Below are 17,392 nucleotides of genomic sequence, written 5' to 3' on the forward strand. Positions count from 1 at the left end.
TGTCCTCCCTTCAGTTTCTGCATTTATGGCAAACTCAGGTCAGAACCTCCTTTGGAAAAGTGTCGTTTAAAGCCTGAGGAGCTCAAACAATGAGGAGGCCCATCCAGCTGTCCACATACTTCTGGCCAGATGTTGCTGCGTGTTGGATCATACAGAGTGAGAAGTCAGATGTCAGTGAAGTGACGCTGTTTCAGTTTAAAGATGATCACTTCGAACACTTTTTATCTTGTTGATCTTCACTTTAATAGTTTCTTCTTCGTGTGCTGAAGAATGTCTCCCCCCAGGCTGCGCAGACAAAGGACATTCCTGACTCCCCCCCCCAATCCCAAATACACACACTCCTCCCCCACAGTTAAACCTCACCTGCAACAACAAAGAAGGAGGTGTGTGTGTGTGTGTGTGTGTGTGTGTGTGTGTGTGTGCGTGTGTGTGTGTGTGTGTGTGCGTGCGTGTGTGTGTGTGTTTGGGAATCCGACCCCCCACCTGAACATCTGAAGGCTCATTCATGACTGAGTGCACCGGTGCATTGTGGGTAATGACTGTGAGCGTGTGGGGGCCTGCAGAGCCGAGCTTTGAGCCAATCAGAGCTCAGCTCATCTGTCTGAGGACAAACATTAACAACTGAATGGAAACAGCGCGACACACACACACACACACACACACACACACACACACTTTGAAGCACTCTGTAGTCCAAACTCTGATCCTCAAAAAAAGTACTACTACAGAGTAAAGGAAAAAATACACGCACACGCACACGCACACACACACACACACACACACACACACACACACACACACACACACACACAGACTGGATACATTTACATCCATAAAAGATCAAATTAATTAATTTATTATTTAAATATTTAAATAATAAGATTCTTTTCAGCTTTTTTTTTTCTGCTACAGTTGGAAGCGTCCCAGGCTGGAATCGAACCTGCGCCCCTGCAGTCAGGACTCAGGTTCACACTCCTCCAGGTGAGATACCTGTGTGGCCTCGAAACGTAAATATTTTCATGCTGATTATTAAACAGTGACTTCACCGTCCTTTCTGACTTCACCTGCAGTGTGTGATGCACAGGTGTAGTCCAGGACAGTGTGACATCACCAGGATGTGGTCACAGATGCATCGCAGCACGTTTACCTGACCTTACCTGTCAGCGGTGCCGAGGTGAGACGTGTTTGAAGCTTTCAGCCAAACACAGATATTAAAAACACATCAGTGAGCCTCACTGCTGCCCTGTGACATGTTCCTTCATCACCATGAACACACACACACACGCACGCACGCACACACACACACACACACACACACACACACACGCACACACACACACACACAGTCCTGCTGCACTCATTACAGAACCAACCGTGGATTCATCCGCTGCTGAAAATAGTCCCAACAAACGCTCTATTTCCTGCTGTTTGTCTGCTAAAAGCTTCTGTCCAACATTCAATCTGCTGTCTTTGTGCTGTTTTCAGGTGAGTTTGTGTCAGACGATCAGATCAGGCGATCACATCCTGTTTATTGATGTTTCACACGGCGTCCAAACATGGTCGTTCACATGGTCTGACGGAGTGGCGTCTGTTACGAATGAACTGTGGTCTGAACTGGTTCATATTATAGCTGAAACATCCCAAACATCCCATAATTAAAAGCATCTTCACTGGATATAAGAAACACCAGCTAACTGATGCATTTCAGTTCGAGCAGAGGGTCTGGGCTAACTTGCGATGGTGGCTCAGACGTTATCAGATCGTGTCAGTGAGATGCATTAACGGACATGAATGAAAAAAGATTTTTAGGTGATGGTTTAAATAAAGGTTCATGTTTGAACTGTGTTTGTGTCAGAGCGTCATTTTATTTGCGTCTTAAATGATCAGACAGACAGAAACAGTCTGAATGTTTACAGCAGACAGTTCATTCAAAAACACACAAACACACACCTTTACTCTGCACCGCAGTAACAATACACTAAAACGTTAAATGGAAACTGAAGGCGAAACTGCGTTTCGTTGTCTCTGTGTTGCACTTGATGATGACAATAAAGTTGAATCTAATCTAAATGTGATTTATTCAACTCAGACTGACGGCGAGCTTCCTGTGACATTAAAGATGATACTGAAAACAAAAATATCAGATGTCCGTTAACAAACATTAAGCAGGTTCTCGACATTAATCAGGAAGAACAAGGGTCCTAAAGGAAATCCCTGAGGAACCCCAGAGCCAACTCACTCACGGTTTCAAGCATTTTATGAGATTTGATGTCAATAAAACAAATATATAGAAAAAAACGCTGATCCTTAAAAGCTCCACACATATAAAAGTCTGGAAACTAAAGGTTTATGAGGACATCTGTCTCAGAATGTAGTACTCAGCAGTATCTATGAGGACCAGTGTCTCAGTATGTAGTACTCAGTAGCATTTATGCAGACCTGTATTTCAGTATACAGTATTTGGCAGTATTTAGGAAGACCTGTTTTTCAGTATGTAGTACTCAGGAGTATTTAGGTGGTACAGGTGACGTATCCATCGGCTCGTTTGGAGATCTCCTTTCGGAGTGAATCCACCGTCTCCAGCAGTTTGGAGACCTCAGACACTTTGTCCTCTTTTCTCTTGATCAGCTGACGGATCTTCTGCTCCATATCTGACAACACAGAATACACAAATACATGCATACTTTATACACTGTACTACTGCACAGACGACTACTGCAGATAATTCTGCAGGACTACTGACGCTGTGTATGCTCCAGGTTGATGTTTAAAGGGAAACATACGGCAGGAGTAAAGCAGTAAAGCTACCTTGTATCTGCTTGAGTTTGTCCTCCACCTGTTTCTTGATCTTCTCCGCCTCCTCCTTGATCTTCTTAAGTTTTTCTCCAGCTTCACCCCGAGCCGTCAGAGTCTTATTCTTCTGCTTTACAAGCTCAAACAGCTTCATCACATTGTCCATATCCTGTTACAACAGACAGACGGTGAAAAAACACGCTTTGATAGGCTGACAGGTGTCTGTGGTTACTCCAGCAACAGGACTGCAGTTACCTGACAGGTGAGAGTAACGAAACCACGACCGACTGCAAACACTTTGCAGCACTTAAAGTCTTGTTTCTGTGTCAGTAGTTTTACTGTCTGTCAGTGGTCTTGTCTGTCGATGTCAGTGGTCTCACCTTCTTCGTATCTGCCGTGGTCGCCGCCTTGTTGGCAGCGTCTCGGGCAGCTCTCGCCATCTGTCTGTTCTGTTCCGTTTTTTTCTTCAGGGCTTCGATCTGGTCCTTCAGGTCTTTGGGTCGTCGGCTCATCAGCTTCGTCTCGCTGCTGTTCAGTTTGTTTTTGATCTGAAACGTGACAGAAAAACACGTTTCAGCGCATCGACAGCAGACAGAACTGAGCTCAGGTCAGTGGACTTGAGGGATCTTTACATCGCGGACTCGGTCTTTGATCGTGCCTCGGTCCCGGCTGGATTTTTCCAGGTCGTTGTTGGCTTTGTCCTGAGCTTTCTCCGCTTTGTAAATGTCTTTGCTGATCTCGGTCACGTTGATGTTTTTTGTCCGCTCCCTGTGATAACAAACAAACACAACAGATAAAATAAGATGCAAGGATTGTGATTGGATATCAAAGAAGTGTGGTCACTCAGCCAATCACTGATCATCCTGCAGAGATCGTAACGCTGACGGAGCGTTAGCACTTTGTTTTTGGGTCGACGCTTTCACTGAACTCAATCCAGTTTTTGTGCGACCTGGAACAACAGACCAACCTAAAGCTCCCCTCATCTTTATTCTGAGAGCATTTTAAAGGTTTAATCTCATTTTTTGGTCAAACTTTGCGATTTTATTCAAAATGTGTTTTATGTAAAATTTGAAGTTTTGGTTGAAATTTTGTGTTTTGCCTCAGGTTTTATTAAAATTTTGGTGTTTTATTTTATTTCCTTATCATGTATTTAAAGTTTAGCATTTTGGCTAAAATTCAGTGTTTTAGTTACAGTTTCAGATTTTTGTTTCCTTTCAGTGTTTTACATTTTGTTCTTTATTTAAAGTTTTGTATTTCGGCTGTACTTCCAGGTGCTGAGTTTTAATTTCTGTGTTTTCACAGAGCTCACGGTTGCTTCACGGTTTCAGACACTGACTTGAGCTCCCGAGCTTTCTTCAGAAGGTCCTGGGCGGTCTTGGCGTGCGCCTCGAGCTTCTTCAGGTCGCCCTTGAATTTGGTGGCGTTGGACAGCAGTTTATTGATGTCATTGATCATTGATCGGATCTGATCAGGCGATCGCGGCAGCTGGATGGCCAGGACGGCTCGGGCCATTTTCTCGATGTCCTCTGGAGGAACCCTCTCATCTGTCGAGGAGGAAACGTGATAAATAATCAGTCGTATGAGGGTTGTTGTTAAAGGTTGTTAAATGTCTCGGGCTGCTGCTTCTGAAACTTCATGTTTACACTGGAAATATCTTTCAAACCGTGAAGCTCTGAAATGTCTGACTTAGAACTCTGTAGAAAGTTCGTGTCTGAAAACCAAACCCATACGAACGACCTCTGCATCTATGAACCGACCAAACGGCTGAACCCGAGGCCTCCAGGTGAGGACCAGGCTCCTGCAGCATCACTTCGACACTGACCCCTCAGGTAGTCTTTGACTCGCCGAATGAGCTCCTTGGTTTTATTCTTCTCCCTCTCGAAGGAGGTCTTGTTGTTGTTGATCCGATCCTGCAGCTTTTTGGCCTTGTCTTTGGTGTCCTGAGCGGCCTGTTTGGAGTCATTGATCTGAGGCAGAACGAAGAGCAACAACATTTATTTAGCGGTGAAGCCGTGAAGTGTGTCAGTGTGTGTTTCTGCACCATCAGTCCTGGTCATGTGTGCACAGTGATGCGACGACCGGACCTTCTTCTTGGACTCCTGCAGTCTGGACAGCAGCGTCTCCAGTTGCTTCTTCGTTTTCTCTGCTGTCTCTGAAGCGTTCTGACTGAGAGGAGCGACTCCGTCACAGTTCGGACCTCCACATTTCCTCTTCCCCGAAGCCAGAACACACAGAGCTCCACCACATCCTGAACAGTTCTCCAGACCTGGTCCTCCACAGATCTGCATCAGACCACAACACGCTCAGTGAGCACATGAGGAGGCTCATTCACCTGACTGTGACTATCAGTGACCATGAATCACTTCATGATTATCAAAGGACTGAAATGTATGATTTATGTATTTATGGATGAAACAGCAGCGAGGCAGACCGAGCATTTAAATACTTCAGTTACTTCACACAGACTTGTGATTGGCTGATGCGTGAGTCATGTGACTGTGTTTCATTTGTGGTCATGTGACAGTTCTGGTTAATGCTCACATTTCGGTTGAGGTTGACCAGGCTGAGCGCTTTGACCATCTTCTCCAGCGGTCCCAGGTCTCCTTTGCCGCACTGGCTCAGTTTGCGTTTGATTTCCTGTCTGGTGACCATGGAGTCCCCCACGGCTTTGCTGGCGTTTATCACCTTTTTCTCGTCCGACATGAAGGCTTTATGAAGCTTTTTGATCTCATCCAGCAGCTCTACAACAAATAAACCAAAGAAGAAGTGACACAGTGATTAAAAGGGAGCTCAGACATCCAGGAGGAACTCCATCACGATTCAAGGAGTCAGCTGAGGTGGTTCAGGATCTGATCAGGATGCCTGGACGCCTCCCTTCAGAGGTCTTCCAGGTGTGTTCCAGAACACATCACCCCATCAGACCCGTGGACACCACAGGATCCTCCTGGAGGAGCTGGAAGACATTGGTGGTTAGAAGGAGGTCTGGACTACCTCACTGAGCCCGCTGCCATCGCAACCCAGCTCTGGATTAACGGCAGAAAATGGATGAAGAGATGAATTTAAATCAAACAACCCAATAAAGAGAAGAGGTCTGCGTTCTTTCTGAAGTAATTAAAACATCCAAACTTCTCTGCACCTTCCCGAAATTCTTGGCCTTTTTTGGGATCCTTGATGAGTTTGTCCTTCAGGTTGTTCAGCAGCTTCTTGAACTCTGTGCCAATGTTGTCGATTTGGGTGTTGAGGAGAGAAGACGGGTCGATCAGGATCTTGTTCGGGTCGATGGCATCTTTAAGTTTCCTGTGAGGCAGAAAAGGTGAAAATGTTTGTTGAGAGTTCAAAGTGTTTGATGAGCTCTGGCTGTGCTCCTCTGTGGCTGCTGACGTCGCTGTGAGGCTGCAAAACTAGCTTTAAAACTCTGAATTTGAAGTGAATAGTTGTAGAACTTACTTGATCATCGTATACAGTTTCTCTGCCTTCTCCACCTTTGGCGTGGACAGGTCGGTCAGGTTGGAGAGGCCGTTCATCTTGGAATGCATTTCCAGCATCCGTTTCCGGTGGCCATCTTTGGGCTGCAGGTCATTGCCGTAGTTAGGGATGAAGGTCCTCATCCTCTGGGCAGCTTTGTGCACATCGGTGACGTTTTCGGACCAGAGGTCAGTGCAGGTGTGGCACTTCTTACAGGCCGGGAACGCCGAGTCGTACCCAGGGGCGCACTCGTCACAGAAAATACCGGTGACGCCAACCCGGCAGTTACACTCGCCGGTTTCACCGTCACACGATGGACGCTCGGTTCCCTCCATGTTACAGTCACACGCTGAGAACGAGACGTTCAGATAAAGTTCAGATAAAAAGTAGCGCGAGCTGCGTCACATGACGAGGTGAGAGGAGTGTTGGTGTTCGACTCACAGATACACTGCAGGTCTGGATTCCCAAAGTGATTTTCTCCACATTCGTCACACTGTCTTCCTCCAAACTCGGGACGACACGGACACTGTCCCGTTACCTGAATGCATCACCACAGAAACCATTCATCTACTGTGGGTAATTATTACTTATAAGAACTAAGTTTTACACTCTGTCTGTTTTATGTCTTTTCTTGTGAACTATCTTTTGACATCTTATTTGGGAAAGCACAACATACATAAACTTTACTTTCTGTCCCATGGAGGATCAAATTCTGCTGTTTTTTTCCCTTAAACTGACACATTAGACCACTTTAATATGAGCACTGAGACGTTCAGGGCTCTCCACGTGATTCTGTTCTGCAGTGTAAACATACAGTGTCCCTGAGCGTTAAAGCGTCTGGTCCTGAGTGTCTTGCCTTGTTGCAGATGTTGGAGAAAGAGTTAGCAGAGTCACAGCTGCAGGGCTGACATCCCAACGCTCCGCCCAGGTTCCAGTATCCGTCCTGACACTCGTCACAGAGGGTGCCCACCACCCCTGTCCTGCAGGGACACTGTCCAGTCCTTGAATCACAGAAACAGGGACTCCCCAGAGGACACTGAGTCACCCTGGTGCCCCGCCGGTCACAGGAGCACTCTGAGAAATACACAATATAATATATCAGATACACCTGGAGGTAATCAGTTTAATGTTGAAGCCCATGAAAAAACAGATTAGTGAAGCTGTTTCAAGCCCTGTTTCTTGTATCGGTGTCTGGATTATTTTATCACCACCGTAATGTGTTGGAGGGATCATGATCCATGATTCTAGGAGCTGTACAGCAAACAGCTCCTGGTAGAGTCAGACCCTTTGTGGTTTGTGACAGAGCTGGCAGAGACTAGGGAGACCTCTGGAGTCAGGCCTCTGAAGACATGGTGGCCGGTGACCCCACCTGGTGGCCAGGTGTTCAGCTATGGGGCCCCGTCAGGCACTGTCAGCCAGCAGTGCTGACCTACAGCTTGAAGATCTGTCGTGGGAAAGGGGCTGGGGTTGGTGTGGGACCTGGAGCCACTACATGTAGCCGGGTCGTCTTTACCTTTGCAGCTGTGGTCCAGGGCGTTGCCATAGTAGCCCGGTTTGCAGTCCTGGCAGCGCGGTCCCATCGTGTTGTGGAGGCAGCGCAGACACTGTCCAGTCAGGCTGTCACAGCCGTTGTGGTCGTTTGGGTCGATGTTGTTGTTGCAGGGACACCTGGTGCAGCCGGCACCTGGCAACGCCAGATTGCCGTAGAAACCAGGACGACATCTGTTGCAGTTTGGACCTGAGAGAGACACTCAGGTTCAGTCTCGCGGGGACATGTCCACTGTGTTCACATATTTAATGTCAATGCAGCAAAGGCTTGTGCACATAATCAATACGTCTCTCATGGTGAAATTGGCCCTGTGCTGCCCCCTAGTGGTGACCCCCCTGACACACCTGTCTGCCACCTGTCTGCCTCTCTAGTCTGTATCTCATACCGATCTTCAGTTACCTTTGCTTCTCTACACATCAGTGCTCTGTCTGTCCTCGCTGAGCGTGGACAGACAGGTGGAAAGGTCAGCTCCTACCTGTGTGCCCCTCCCTGCAGTTACAGATCAGACCGAGGGATCGTGGGTCTTGTTGGCAGGAAGTGGCGAAGAATCGTCGGCTGCTCTGAACATCCGGACACAGGCAGGGCTGACAGGGCTGTCTGGAGGCAGGGTTACCATAGTAACCCTCCACACACCTGCATCAGCAACACAAGTGTGTTATCAGAACCAGAACACCTGACTGGACTCTGCTAATACGTACTGGAATATTTCCTGGTGTTGCATATTTATAGATACTGGATACTGTGATCCAGGTATAATATGACACACAGTACTGATGTGTAGTATTAATATTGTTGCCTGTTGCTGAAGGAGCTGCCTGGTGTCTACACATGTTGTCATGTAGCCATCATCTGACTGGGGACTGGAGACACCCTCTCTATATCTAACAGTGAAGCTGACAGTGGGGGCTGGCTCAGGCTTGTCTTGGACCAGTACCTCGTTATGCTGCTGTAGGCTCAGACTGCTGGGATACTTCCCATGATGCATTCCTCTCTCCTCTAGGTGTCCATCTGTACACATTCATCTCCCAGTAATGCTTGTTACTAACTTGTCTTCCTCCTTGGAGTCCTTGCGCCTCCTCATCTCACAGGCTCTCATGGATCGTGGTTGTGCCTACTGTTGTGGCCCACTGCACCATTATTATTATTTCTATTATTAATAATAATATTGTTATTTTCATTGCTGTGGCCAACTCATCGGGTTAAAACTCAGCAGTTCACCTCCACCCGGGAAGATAAGGGACATTCATTGAAGGACAGCAGCGTCCATGCTGTGGACAGGGAGGACAGATGCTTTGAAAGAAGATTGAATAAGCTGTTCATGTAAAAATGGAGAAGCCATCCTTCAGCAGAGGAGATCTACGACACCACTCATCCCCCACCTACAATGCCGCCCTTTCGTCCCTCCCAGAGCTTTAATACCTGGGCCTCCAGCTGAAGAAGCCTCTTTGACCAGAGGTGAAACCTTTCTACATCAAGTCCAGCTGACCTTGATTCAACCCTCCTAACCTCGACCTGGACGTTGAGAGTCAGACGTGCTCAGCGTGTGGTCTGGTGTTACCTATCTGTAGATATGTTGCGTATCTCACCTGTCGCAGCTCCGTCCGGTGGAGTGCTCCCTGCAGCTCCGACACTCTCCGCTCACTTGGTCGCACACCTCTGACAGTCCGTTACACTCACAAGGTCGACAGAGCGGGAAACCCCAGGATCCCGTCTGACAGCGATCGCAGCGTCGACCGGTCACCTCTGAGCGACACGCACACTGACCTCTGACCTGGTCACACAGCGTCGACACCGAACCACGAGTGTCGCACTCACATGCTGCGAATAAAGCGGCAGAGAAAAATTCATCATGGCTGATTTCAATGATTTATCCTGAACAGCAGAATGATCTTTATGGTGTTGCATCATTTCAGAGGGCTGTAAGAGTTCCTCACGTTTGCAGCCGTCGGGTCCGAAGCCATATGTCAGTGGTGCACAGGTGTCACAGCTACGGCCAATCACATTGGGTTTACATTCACACAACCCTCCCAGTTTACTGCAGTACGGTCCGAGAGAGCCGACGCTGTTACACCCGCAAGCTGAAACACATCATGACCAGGAATAACGAAATCTTAAATGATCTGCTCTTTAACAGGATGATGCTGTGCGTTCAGTCCAGACACGAAGCGTTTCTCAGCGTGTGGAACCACTGGCGACAGGCCCACATCTGGATTCATGCTGGACTGCTTACAAACAGCTGCAGTGTGGATTCGTGTTGACTTATTTAAAGAATGGCTCTGTTGTGGACTGCTGCTGAACCACTTCAGACCGCTGTGGTGGGGACTCATGTTGAACTACTTACGAACAGCTCCGTTGTTCATTCGTGCCGACATACTCTTCGTGATTCCCTCACAGACTTCCGGTAGAGACTCCCCCGGGCTGAGCTCGGTGGCCAATCCAACGCAGCGAAGGCAGCGGGAAGAGTCGAGGTTGCTCTGGGAGCAGAAATCTCGCATGGACTTGATGCGGGGAATCAGACCCATCTACAAATATGACAAGACGTCATCTTTTAGAAATCATCTCAGGATCTGATGTTGCTCAGACGCTCTGTTTGATGTCTCTGATGTTGTTGAATATCTCTCTGACCACAGCTCCATGTGCACTGAGGGGTTTAGTGAACTGTCAATCACTCAGGGGGGCTTTTAAGTGGACAGATGAAGACTTCCTCACCGAGTCGATCAGGATGTGTGAGCTGGAGGAGCCGCCAGCGCTGGGCTCCTTGTTGAAGACAATGTCTATTAAGTACCGACCGCCTGCATTCAGACACACCGGAGAGTCCAGAAGAGCCGCTCTGCAGACAGACAGACAAACAAACAACAAATCAACAAACAACATGATGAAAGTTACAACATGAAATGCAAACTGAAGTGTCACATGATCTCTCTTAGCCGTGTCCCTTTGGTCTGATCACAGACAGAATAATCATGACTAATCAGCGACCTCTAGTGGTCGTGAATGAGAACTGTTGTCTGTCACGTTGCTGATGAGCCATTAAATCTGTCCTGGAGGAGGACAATGGGAGGACAAACCATGACCACCATTGTTTTAAGGACTTTTTGTGCCTCAATGTAAACACACTTTCACAACAGAGGCTGCTTCCTGTGTCAGATTTCAAAATAAGATAAAACAGAACTCAGACTTAGACTTTTACTTTGTTGATCCCAATTTGAGAAATTCTTTAACTTCAGTCATTCCACAAGAAACTGTTAAACAGTAAGGTAAACAGGTAAACAGTTCTCTGTCGTCTCACCTGGAGTTTCCGGGAAGAAGCAGAGTTCTACTTCCTGTCGGGTCGCTGTTGCAGCCACCGTCACCCGGCGACGCTGCGGTGATGCTGACTGAGGCCAGCCAATCAGAGGGAGTCTGCAGTGGAAGATCCGTGATGTTATAATATAGAAAGAGTCATGAATGAAGTCATGATTCAGGTAAAGTTTACTTTTATATTATTAACACCTTCGACTGTAAATTAAGATTTAAATGTGATCGCTTTCACTCATACCTATTGATCTAATCTATTTTCTGAAGTTCTGTCTTATATTATTTCTTGTTATTTCTGTCTGTTTACGATGTTATTCCCTTTCAGGCTGAAATGATCCGAGTTTATAGTTTAAAAAGAAGAAAATCTAATTCCAGATTTTCATCATTTAACATCTGAAATTAAAGCTCTGGTCTGTAAAACCTCATTGTCAGTCTTAGCTTAGCAGTTAGCCTTCATTCACAGCATGAACCAGGACCAGAATCAGGACTGAGACCAGGACCAGGGCCAGGACTGGAATCAGAGCCAGATCCAAAACCAGAACTAGATGTCTGTCGACTCTCACCTCCGGTTCGTAGCGAATTACCAGCTGGTAATCCATCGATGACGGGAGGTTGTCCACAGTGAACCTTAGTCCCGCCCCCTGCAGCACTCTGACGAATCCCATGCCGGTCCAGGTGATCGGCTGACCAGCTGTTCTCTGGCGGGGAATGATCTGCAGGGCCTGACCCGGGACCAGAGGGATGCTGTTCGGCTGCAGGACAGAAGCAAACATCAGTCATACTCAGGTCTGAAGAGGACAATCTGATTGGCTGAGAGGTCAGACTGGGACCCCCCCATTGGTCAAAACAAAAGTGTGACAGGAAATGTCTCAGATGTCCCACCTGTCCCTGTCTCCTCCGGCGGGCGAGTCGTCGAGTCCTCCGGACCAGAACGATTCGTCCGTTACTGAACTTAAAGTCGTAGCCCTGCTCTCTGAAGTACTGCTCGCACTTTGGTAACACAGCCGGGTTAAACTGAGATACACACAAATACTGCACATGAACTCCTTAGAAATACTTTTACTATACTCACAATACTGTCACTACCTCCCTGATCGTCACATTGTCTCATCAGTGTTACACACCAGAGAAGAAGATGGAGGAGGAGATGAAGAAGGAGGAGAAGGGCTCCTTCCAGGCAGCGGAGCGGCGCGCTCTGCCTCGTACAGGAAGTAGTCCAGCCAAGGCAGGAAGTGCCTGGGGGCGGGGTCAGAGCAGCGCCGACCCACCATATTGGGTAAGCAGCGACACTGTCCGTCCTGCGGGGAACACCTGAGGAGAGAGGAGGTCACGCTTCAGCCGCTTCACCTCTGACAGACTCAATCAGTCCGACCAGGAAGTGCTGAAGATCAGACTGTCCAGACTGACATCAGTCATTGGCCGTGGTTCAGGCTTTTCTGTCCAATCAGAAGTCAAACAGCGGCTGGAGGAGCGTGTGTGTAGATGCAGTGTGTGTGAATGAATGTTGTTCACTTATTCTACAGGATTGCTGGTCAGCTGACGTGTCTCTGTCTCGTCCCTCTTGGAGGGACGGAGACAGAGCGTGTCGTATTATGAAGACCTGTCACTGACCTGACCTTCATCGTCAGCTCCTCTTTGTTATTTCACTCATGAGCTTGTACAAAGACAGATTGACGTACGTGGCGCTGTGAGCTCCTCCGATGTCGCAGTCGCAGGGTGAACATCTGACCATCGAGTTTCCCAAACCCCAGAAACCTTCCTGACCACAGAACAGACAGAGACACACTCAGATACGACTTTCCAATCAGTAAACGAGAATGTGATCATAACGAGGTCACGATCATAACGAGGTCACGATCATAACGAGGTCACGATCATAACGAGGTCACGATCATAACAAGGTCACGATCATAACAAGGTCACGATCATAATGAGGTCACGATCATAACGAGGTCACGATCATAATGAGGTCACGATCATAACAAGGTCACGATCATAATGAGGTCACGATCAACGAGGTCACGATCATAACAAGGTCACGATCATAACGAGGTCACGATCATTACGAGGTCACGATCATAACAAGGTCACGATCAACGAGGTCACGATCATAACAAGGTCACGATCATAACGAGGTCACGATCATAACGAGGTCACGATCAACGAGGTCACGATCAACGAGGTCACGATCATAACAAGGTCACGATCAACGAGGTCACGATCATAACGAGGTCACGATCAACGAGGTCACGATCATAACAAGGTCACGATAACAAGTGATGATACAGTCAAGACAAAGGTCTGGATCAGAGGGCGATCTGGATCATACCAAGGCTGAGATCACCAGGATCATGAACTGTGTTCTGTGTCACTCAGCTGTATGAATAAAGTTGTGTTGGTTTGAATCTGTGGATGGATTAAAGTCTGAATGCAGCTAACGTCTGTCTGTAGTTCTCTGTAATGACCAGCAGAGGTCGCTAAGACAAAACCTACCACACATCGATCACACGACGGTCCAGTGGCCAAACGGTCACACTGACAACTTCCTGTCTGCTGATCACATGACCCGACGCTTCCCAAAGCATGACACCTGCAAGCTGAAACACAACACACACACACACACACACACACACACACACACACACACACACACACACACACACACACACACACACACACATACACTTGTCATAGAAACATTAACATTAAACAGGAACATGAAGCTTCTTTTCTGTTTGCTTCTAAATGTTTAAACAGGTCAAACGAACGTCTTTTCTCACCCTGACAGCCGGACGGGTCGTCCTGTCTCAGACCAAAGAAGCCGCCTTTACAGCGATCGCAGCGTTGACCGTCCACGTTGTCTTTACAGACGCATCGGCCGCTCAGAGAGTCGCACAGGCCGCCGCCTTGAGAGCCGGCCGGGTCGCAGTCACATGCTGAAACGGGGACATGTAAGTGATGACATCACTGTGAGCATCTCAGACGTCACAGACATCAGGACAGCTGCGCTTCCTGTCTTTAAAAAGGTTAAAACATGGTGGAGACAGCGATGGACAAATATCTCCTGAAGGAACTTCTGCACAACAAATCATGACGCGGTTTCACTTTGATCTCACTCAATTTCTAATTTGGAATTTGTACTTTTTGTATTTTCTTAACTCAAAGACAAATGACAGACGAAGAGACGTGAGCTGAGTGTAATCATGCGTACGTATGCAGGCCTGTGGGTCGTCCCTGGCTCGCTGAGGATCCTGGTACAGAGAAGGTCGACATCGCTCGCACTGAGGCCCCGCCCTGTCGTGCCTGCAGTTGTCACACACGCCGCCGCTCGCGCCGCCCGTCGCTTGGAAACGAGTGGCGTCGAAGTGACACGAGTCCGAGTGACCGTGACAGTTACATCCTGAGAGACACGAAACACAGAGACGCGATGATGAACGGAAAGGAAGAGGAAGAACTTCTTAAAAAACAAACATGGAGGGCAGCGTTGGGTCAACAGTTAGTGTTGGGAAAACTGAAGGGAAAGAATCAGCTGCTCTTCAAGGACAAAGGTCAGAGGTCGAGTAAAAGTGAGCGTCCAGCCCACTAACAGCGGAGTCAATGGTTCTGATCAGTGGTCCAAAACGAATCTGATGATAAAAATATAAAATTCTTCATCAAATCACGGACAAACTGACGTGTTTCAACTCGTCAGTCTTCATCAGGACTGACGGCGCGTTGAAGGACTTCAAAACTCATCAAGTGGTCACGTGATTAGGTCACATGACGTGTTAGTTGTGACATGAAGGACATAAAATAAAGAATACACAAATTGTACACACAACCAAAACCATTGACTTCCACTGTTAAACTGGACAGACAATAAATTTAGATTTTTGAGTGATTCATTCCTGGTTTGAGAAATAAAAAAAGTAATTTTTTTATATCTTTAGTATCTTATATCTGTGTTAATAAAAGTTGTAATATATGTAGACGTTAACGCAAACAAAGACAATGTTACACATTATGTTCTTCTCATTTCCAGCAGTCTGAACTGTGAAGTTTCTGTTTCATATCAACGTAAAGAGAAGTTTCTTTTTTACTTCTGCAGGTGTTTGCTGTGTTTTGTCCTCCAGGCCACCAGGGGGAGTCGTGGTGAAAGTCCTGACAGCGCTCACAGTTCTCTCCGGCCGTGTTGTGCTGACAGACGCATCGACCGTGAACCTGAAGAACAGAAAACAGTTTACCTGTGAAACTCACCTGAAAGCTCAGTTCAGCACACGTCTGTCCGTCAGTCTGTCGTCCAACATGTCACAACCACAGAACCGGTCCCTACCATGGCAGTCTGGGTGAAGACGTCCCCCCGTCCCCCGTCCACAGGCGTGCACTGGCTGGCGTGTCCGTTACAGAAGCAGCTGCCTCGGACCACCATGTTGTACAGAGCGTAGTAGTATTTGTCCTGAGGGTTCCTGCGTTTCCGACCCAGCAGAGTGTCGCCCAGCGTGAACAGACGGGTGAAGTTCACACGGACGTTCGTCAGAGTGATCAGGTCTGAGGACGACGGTCAGGAGACGCGTTAGTTCGTATGTTCATCTCTGCGTCTGACACGTGTTTGACTGAACAGGAGAGCTTGTTACAGAGTCACTGTGAAGTACAAGTACTGCAGTATTTCAGAGTAAACGTAGTGTACACGATCAGAAAGGTGGAGGAGGCTGGTGGGGAATCTGGTAGCTCTCAGCTCACCTTGGATGTTTGGTGCGTACGGGTTTTCTATTTCAAAGATGGGATCCAAAGCCTTCAGCACCACCTGGTGGACGAACAGAGAAGAACATCTTGTGAAAGAGGCCGTCCTTTAATCGTCCACCGTGGTTTGAAATCATTTCCTCGTGTCGATGTTGTTCATTTTATTCATAACATATATACACAATAACATATTAAAGAATAAATCTTTTTCTGTTCAGACACTGAAGATAAATAATGTTGTAGTTTTTAGATGAAGTGCAGCTTTTTGTCTCACCTCACGTTTACCTGGGCCTGTCGAGGGGTCCTGACCTTCAGGTTGGAGACGTCTGAACTACACTATTATTGATTATCTTTAATCATCCACTGTGACTCTCGTTTCTTCTTCCTTTAATTCGTGTCGGTCTCTGTGTGTTCGTGTGTGTGTTTAAATAAAGTTAAGTTGAACGTGTCGCCTCACCTCTCCGTCAGTGGACGGCTCTGATCCGGAGTACCTGCTGTCACAGACGACATCGTCGATTCTACTGGCCGGCTGATTGGACACGGAGGGGAAATGAAGCGCACAGTCTTCTGCGAAGTAACGGAAAACTTTCCACGTTCGTCCAAAATCCTTCGAACGCTCCACCAACATGGCCGCCGGACGGAAACTCTGCCGAGCAGGAAGTGACATCACAGAATGTCCCACATGTTCAAAGCATGACTGTGTTCTGAAGTGAAACTGCTTTAATGACAGAAATACTAAATAAGTGAAATCTAAATATCGAGCGAACAAGGACTCAGCCGAGTTTCATTCAAAGGAGCCACAGAGTGAACGTTCCAGGTTTACCTTGAAGGTGAGGACCAGGTGACTGAACTGGAACACGGTCTCCAGGTCCAGCCTGATGCTGACCTCATGAACCCCTGCAGGTGAAACAGCAGTGATGGAGTCACACAGGTGAGTTAATGTTATCTGTGCTCACATCTTTAATTAATTTGATGCATCTTTTTTTTTCAACTGTGCAGAAACACTGTATTTATGATCCATATTGGCGTCAGTGCAGTACAAACACTCGTGCAATTCAATCTTCTTTTTATGTAACAGTATTTCTCAATTTTAACATGGCATTGGCAGTTTTCACATAAGAATACTGGCAATAGTATTTTTATCATCTGTACACAGTGTACATATACATAGTTGTTTTTCTATTCTGTATCCTGTTATACTCTTTATCTTATAATAATAATAATAATAATAACAACTATTATTACTACTACTATTACTACTATTAACTTATTCGAACCTTCTGAGCCACTGATTTTGCTTTTTCAATACTTGCTGGCTTTAACAACGTTAATTCCCCGTTCTGGGATCAATAATGTTTTATCTTATCTTATCTTATCTTATCTTATCTTATCTTATCTTATCTTATCTTATCTTATCAACAGTAACGGGTCTTTGGAGTATTTCTTAGTCGGAACCTTCGGCAGTGGATGTTGCCGCCGGGGACGACGGACTCCGGCGTGGTTGTCAGGCTCTACCATCGTTTGCTGTCAGTTGCTCGGTGTGTGAAGTCTGCGAGCTGCAGACAAACT

At 47.1% G+C, this 17,392-nt stretch overlaps 1 protein-coding gene across 1 annotated transcript in view; it reads right to left on the reverse strand.

Moving 5' to 3' along the window:
* Positions 1–2,493: 2,493 nt before the first annotated feature.
* The window catches only part of lamb4 (laminin, beta 4), an 18,530-nt gene continuing 3,631 nt past the window's right edge, over positions 2,494–17,392 (reverse strand). Inside the window, 33 exon segments of the mRNA XM_070973004.1 lie at positions 2,494–2,651; positions 2,809–2,962; positions 3,174–3,341; positions 3,426–3,561; positions 4,130–4,337; positions 4,616–4,760; positions 4,878–5,075; positions 5,335–5,534; positions 5,930–6,090; positions 6,241–6,607; positions 6,700–6,796; positions 7,115–7,332; positions 7,772–7,996; positions 8,283–8,352; positions 8,354–8,407; positions 8,410–8,440; positions 9,394–9,625; positions 9,742–9,885; positions 10,149–10,329; positions 10,517–10,637; positions 11,097–11,209; positions 11,668–11,856; positions 11,987–12,118; positions 12,229–12,415; positions 12,784–12,863; positions 13,598–13,701; positions 13,885–14,040; positions 14,316–14,504; positions 15,184–15,304; positions 15,417–15,631; positions 15,824–15,887; positions 16,281–16,469; positions 16,647–16,720. Coding sequence (XP_070829105.1) covers positions 2,512–2,651; positions 2,809–2,962; positions 3,174–3,341; positions 3,426–3,561; positions 4,130–4,337; positions 4,616–4,760; positions 4,878–5,075; positions 5,335–5,534; positions 5,930–6,090; positions 6,241–6,607; positions 6,700–6,796; positions 7,115–7,332; positions 7,772–7,996; positions 8,283–8,352; positions 8,354–8,407; positions 8,410–8,440; positions 9,394–9,625; positions 9,742–9,885; positions 10,149–10,329; positions 10,517–10,637; positions 11,097–11,209; positions 11,668–11,856; positions 11,987–12,118; positions 12,229–12,415; positions 12,784–12,863; positions 13,598–13,701; positions 13,885–14,040; positions 14,316–14,504; positions 15,184–15,304; positions 15,417–15,631; positions 15,824–15,887; positions 16,281–16,469; positions 16,647–16,720 — 5,063 coding nt within the window. The 3' untranslated portion in view covers positions 2,494–2,511.

This window comes from Chaetodon trifascialis, chromosome 10, assembly GCF_039877785.1.
Source record: "Chaetodon trifascialis isolate fChaTrf1 chromosome 10, fChaTrf1.hap1, whole genome shotgun sequence".
NCBI classification, from domain to species: domain Eukaryota; kingdom Metazoa; phylum Chordata; class Actinopteri; order Chaetodontiformes; family Chaetodontidae; genus Chaetodon; species Chaetodon trifascialis.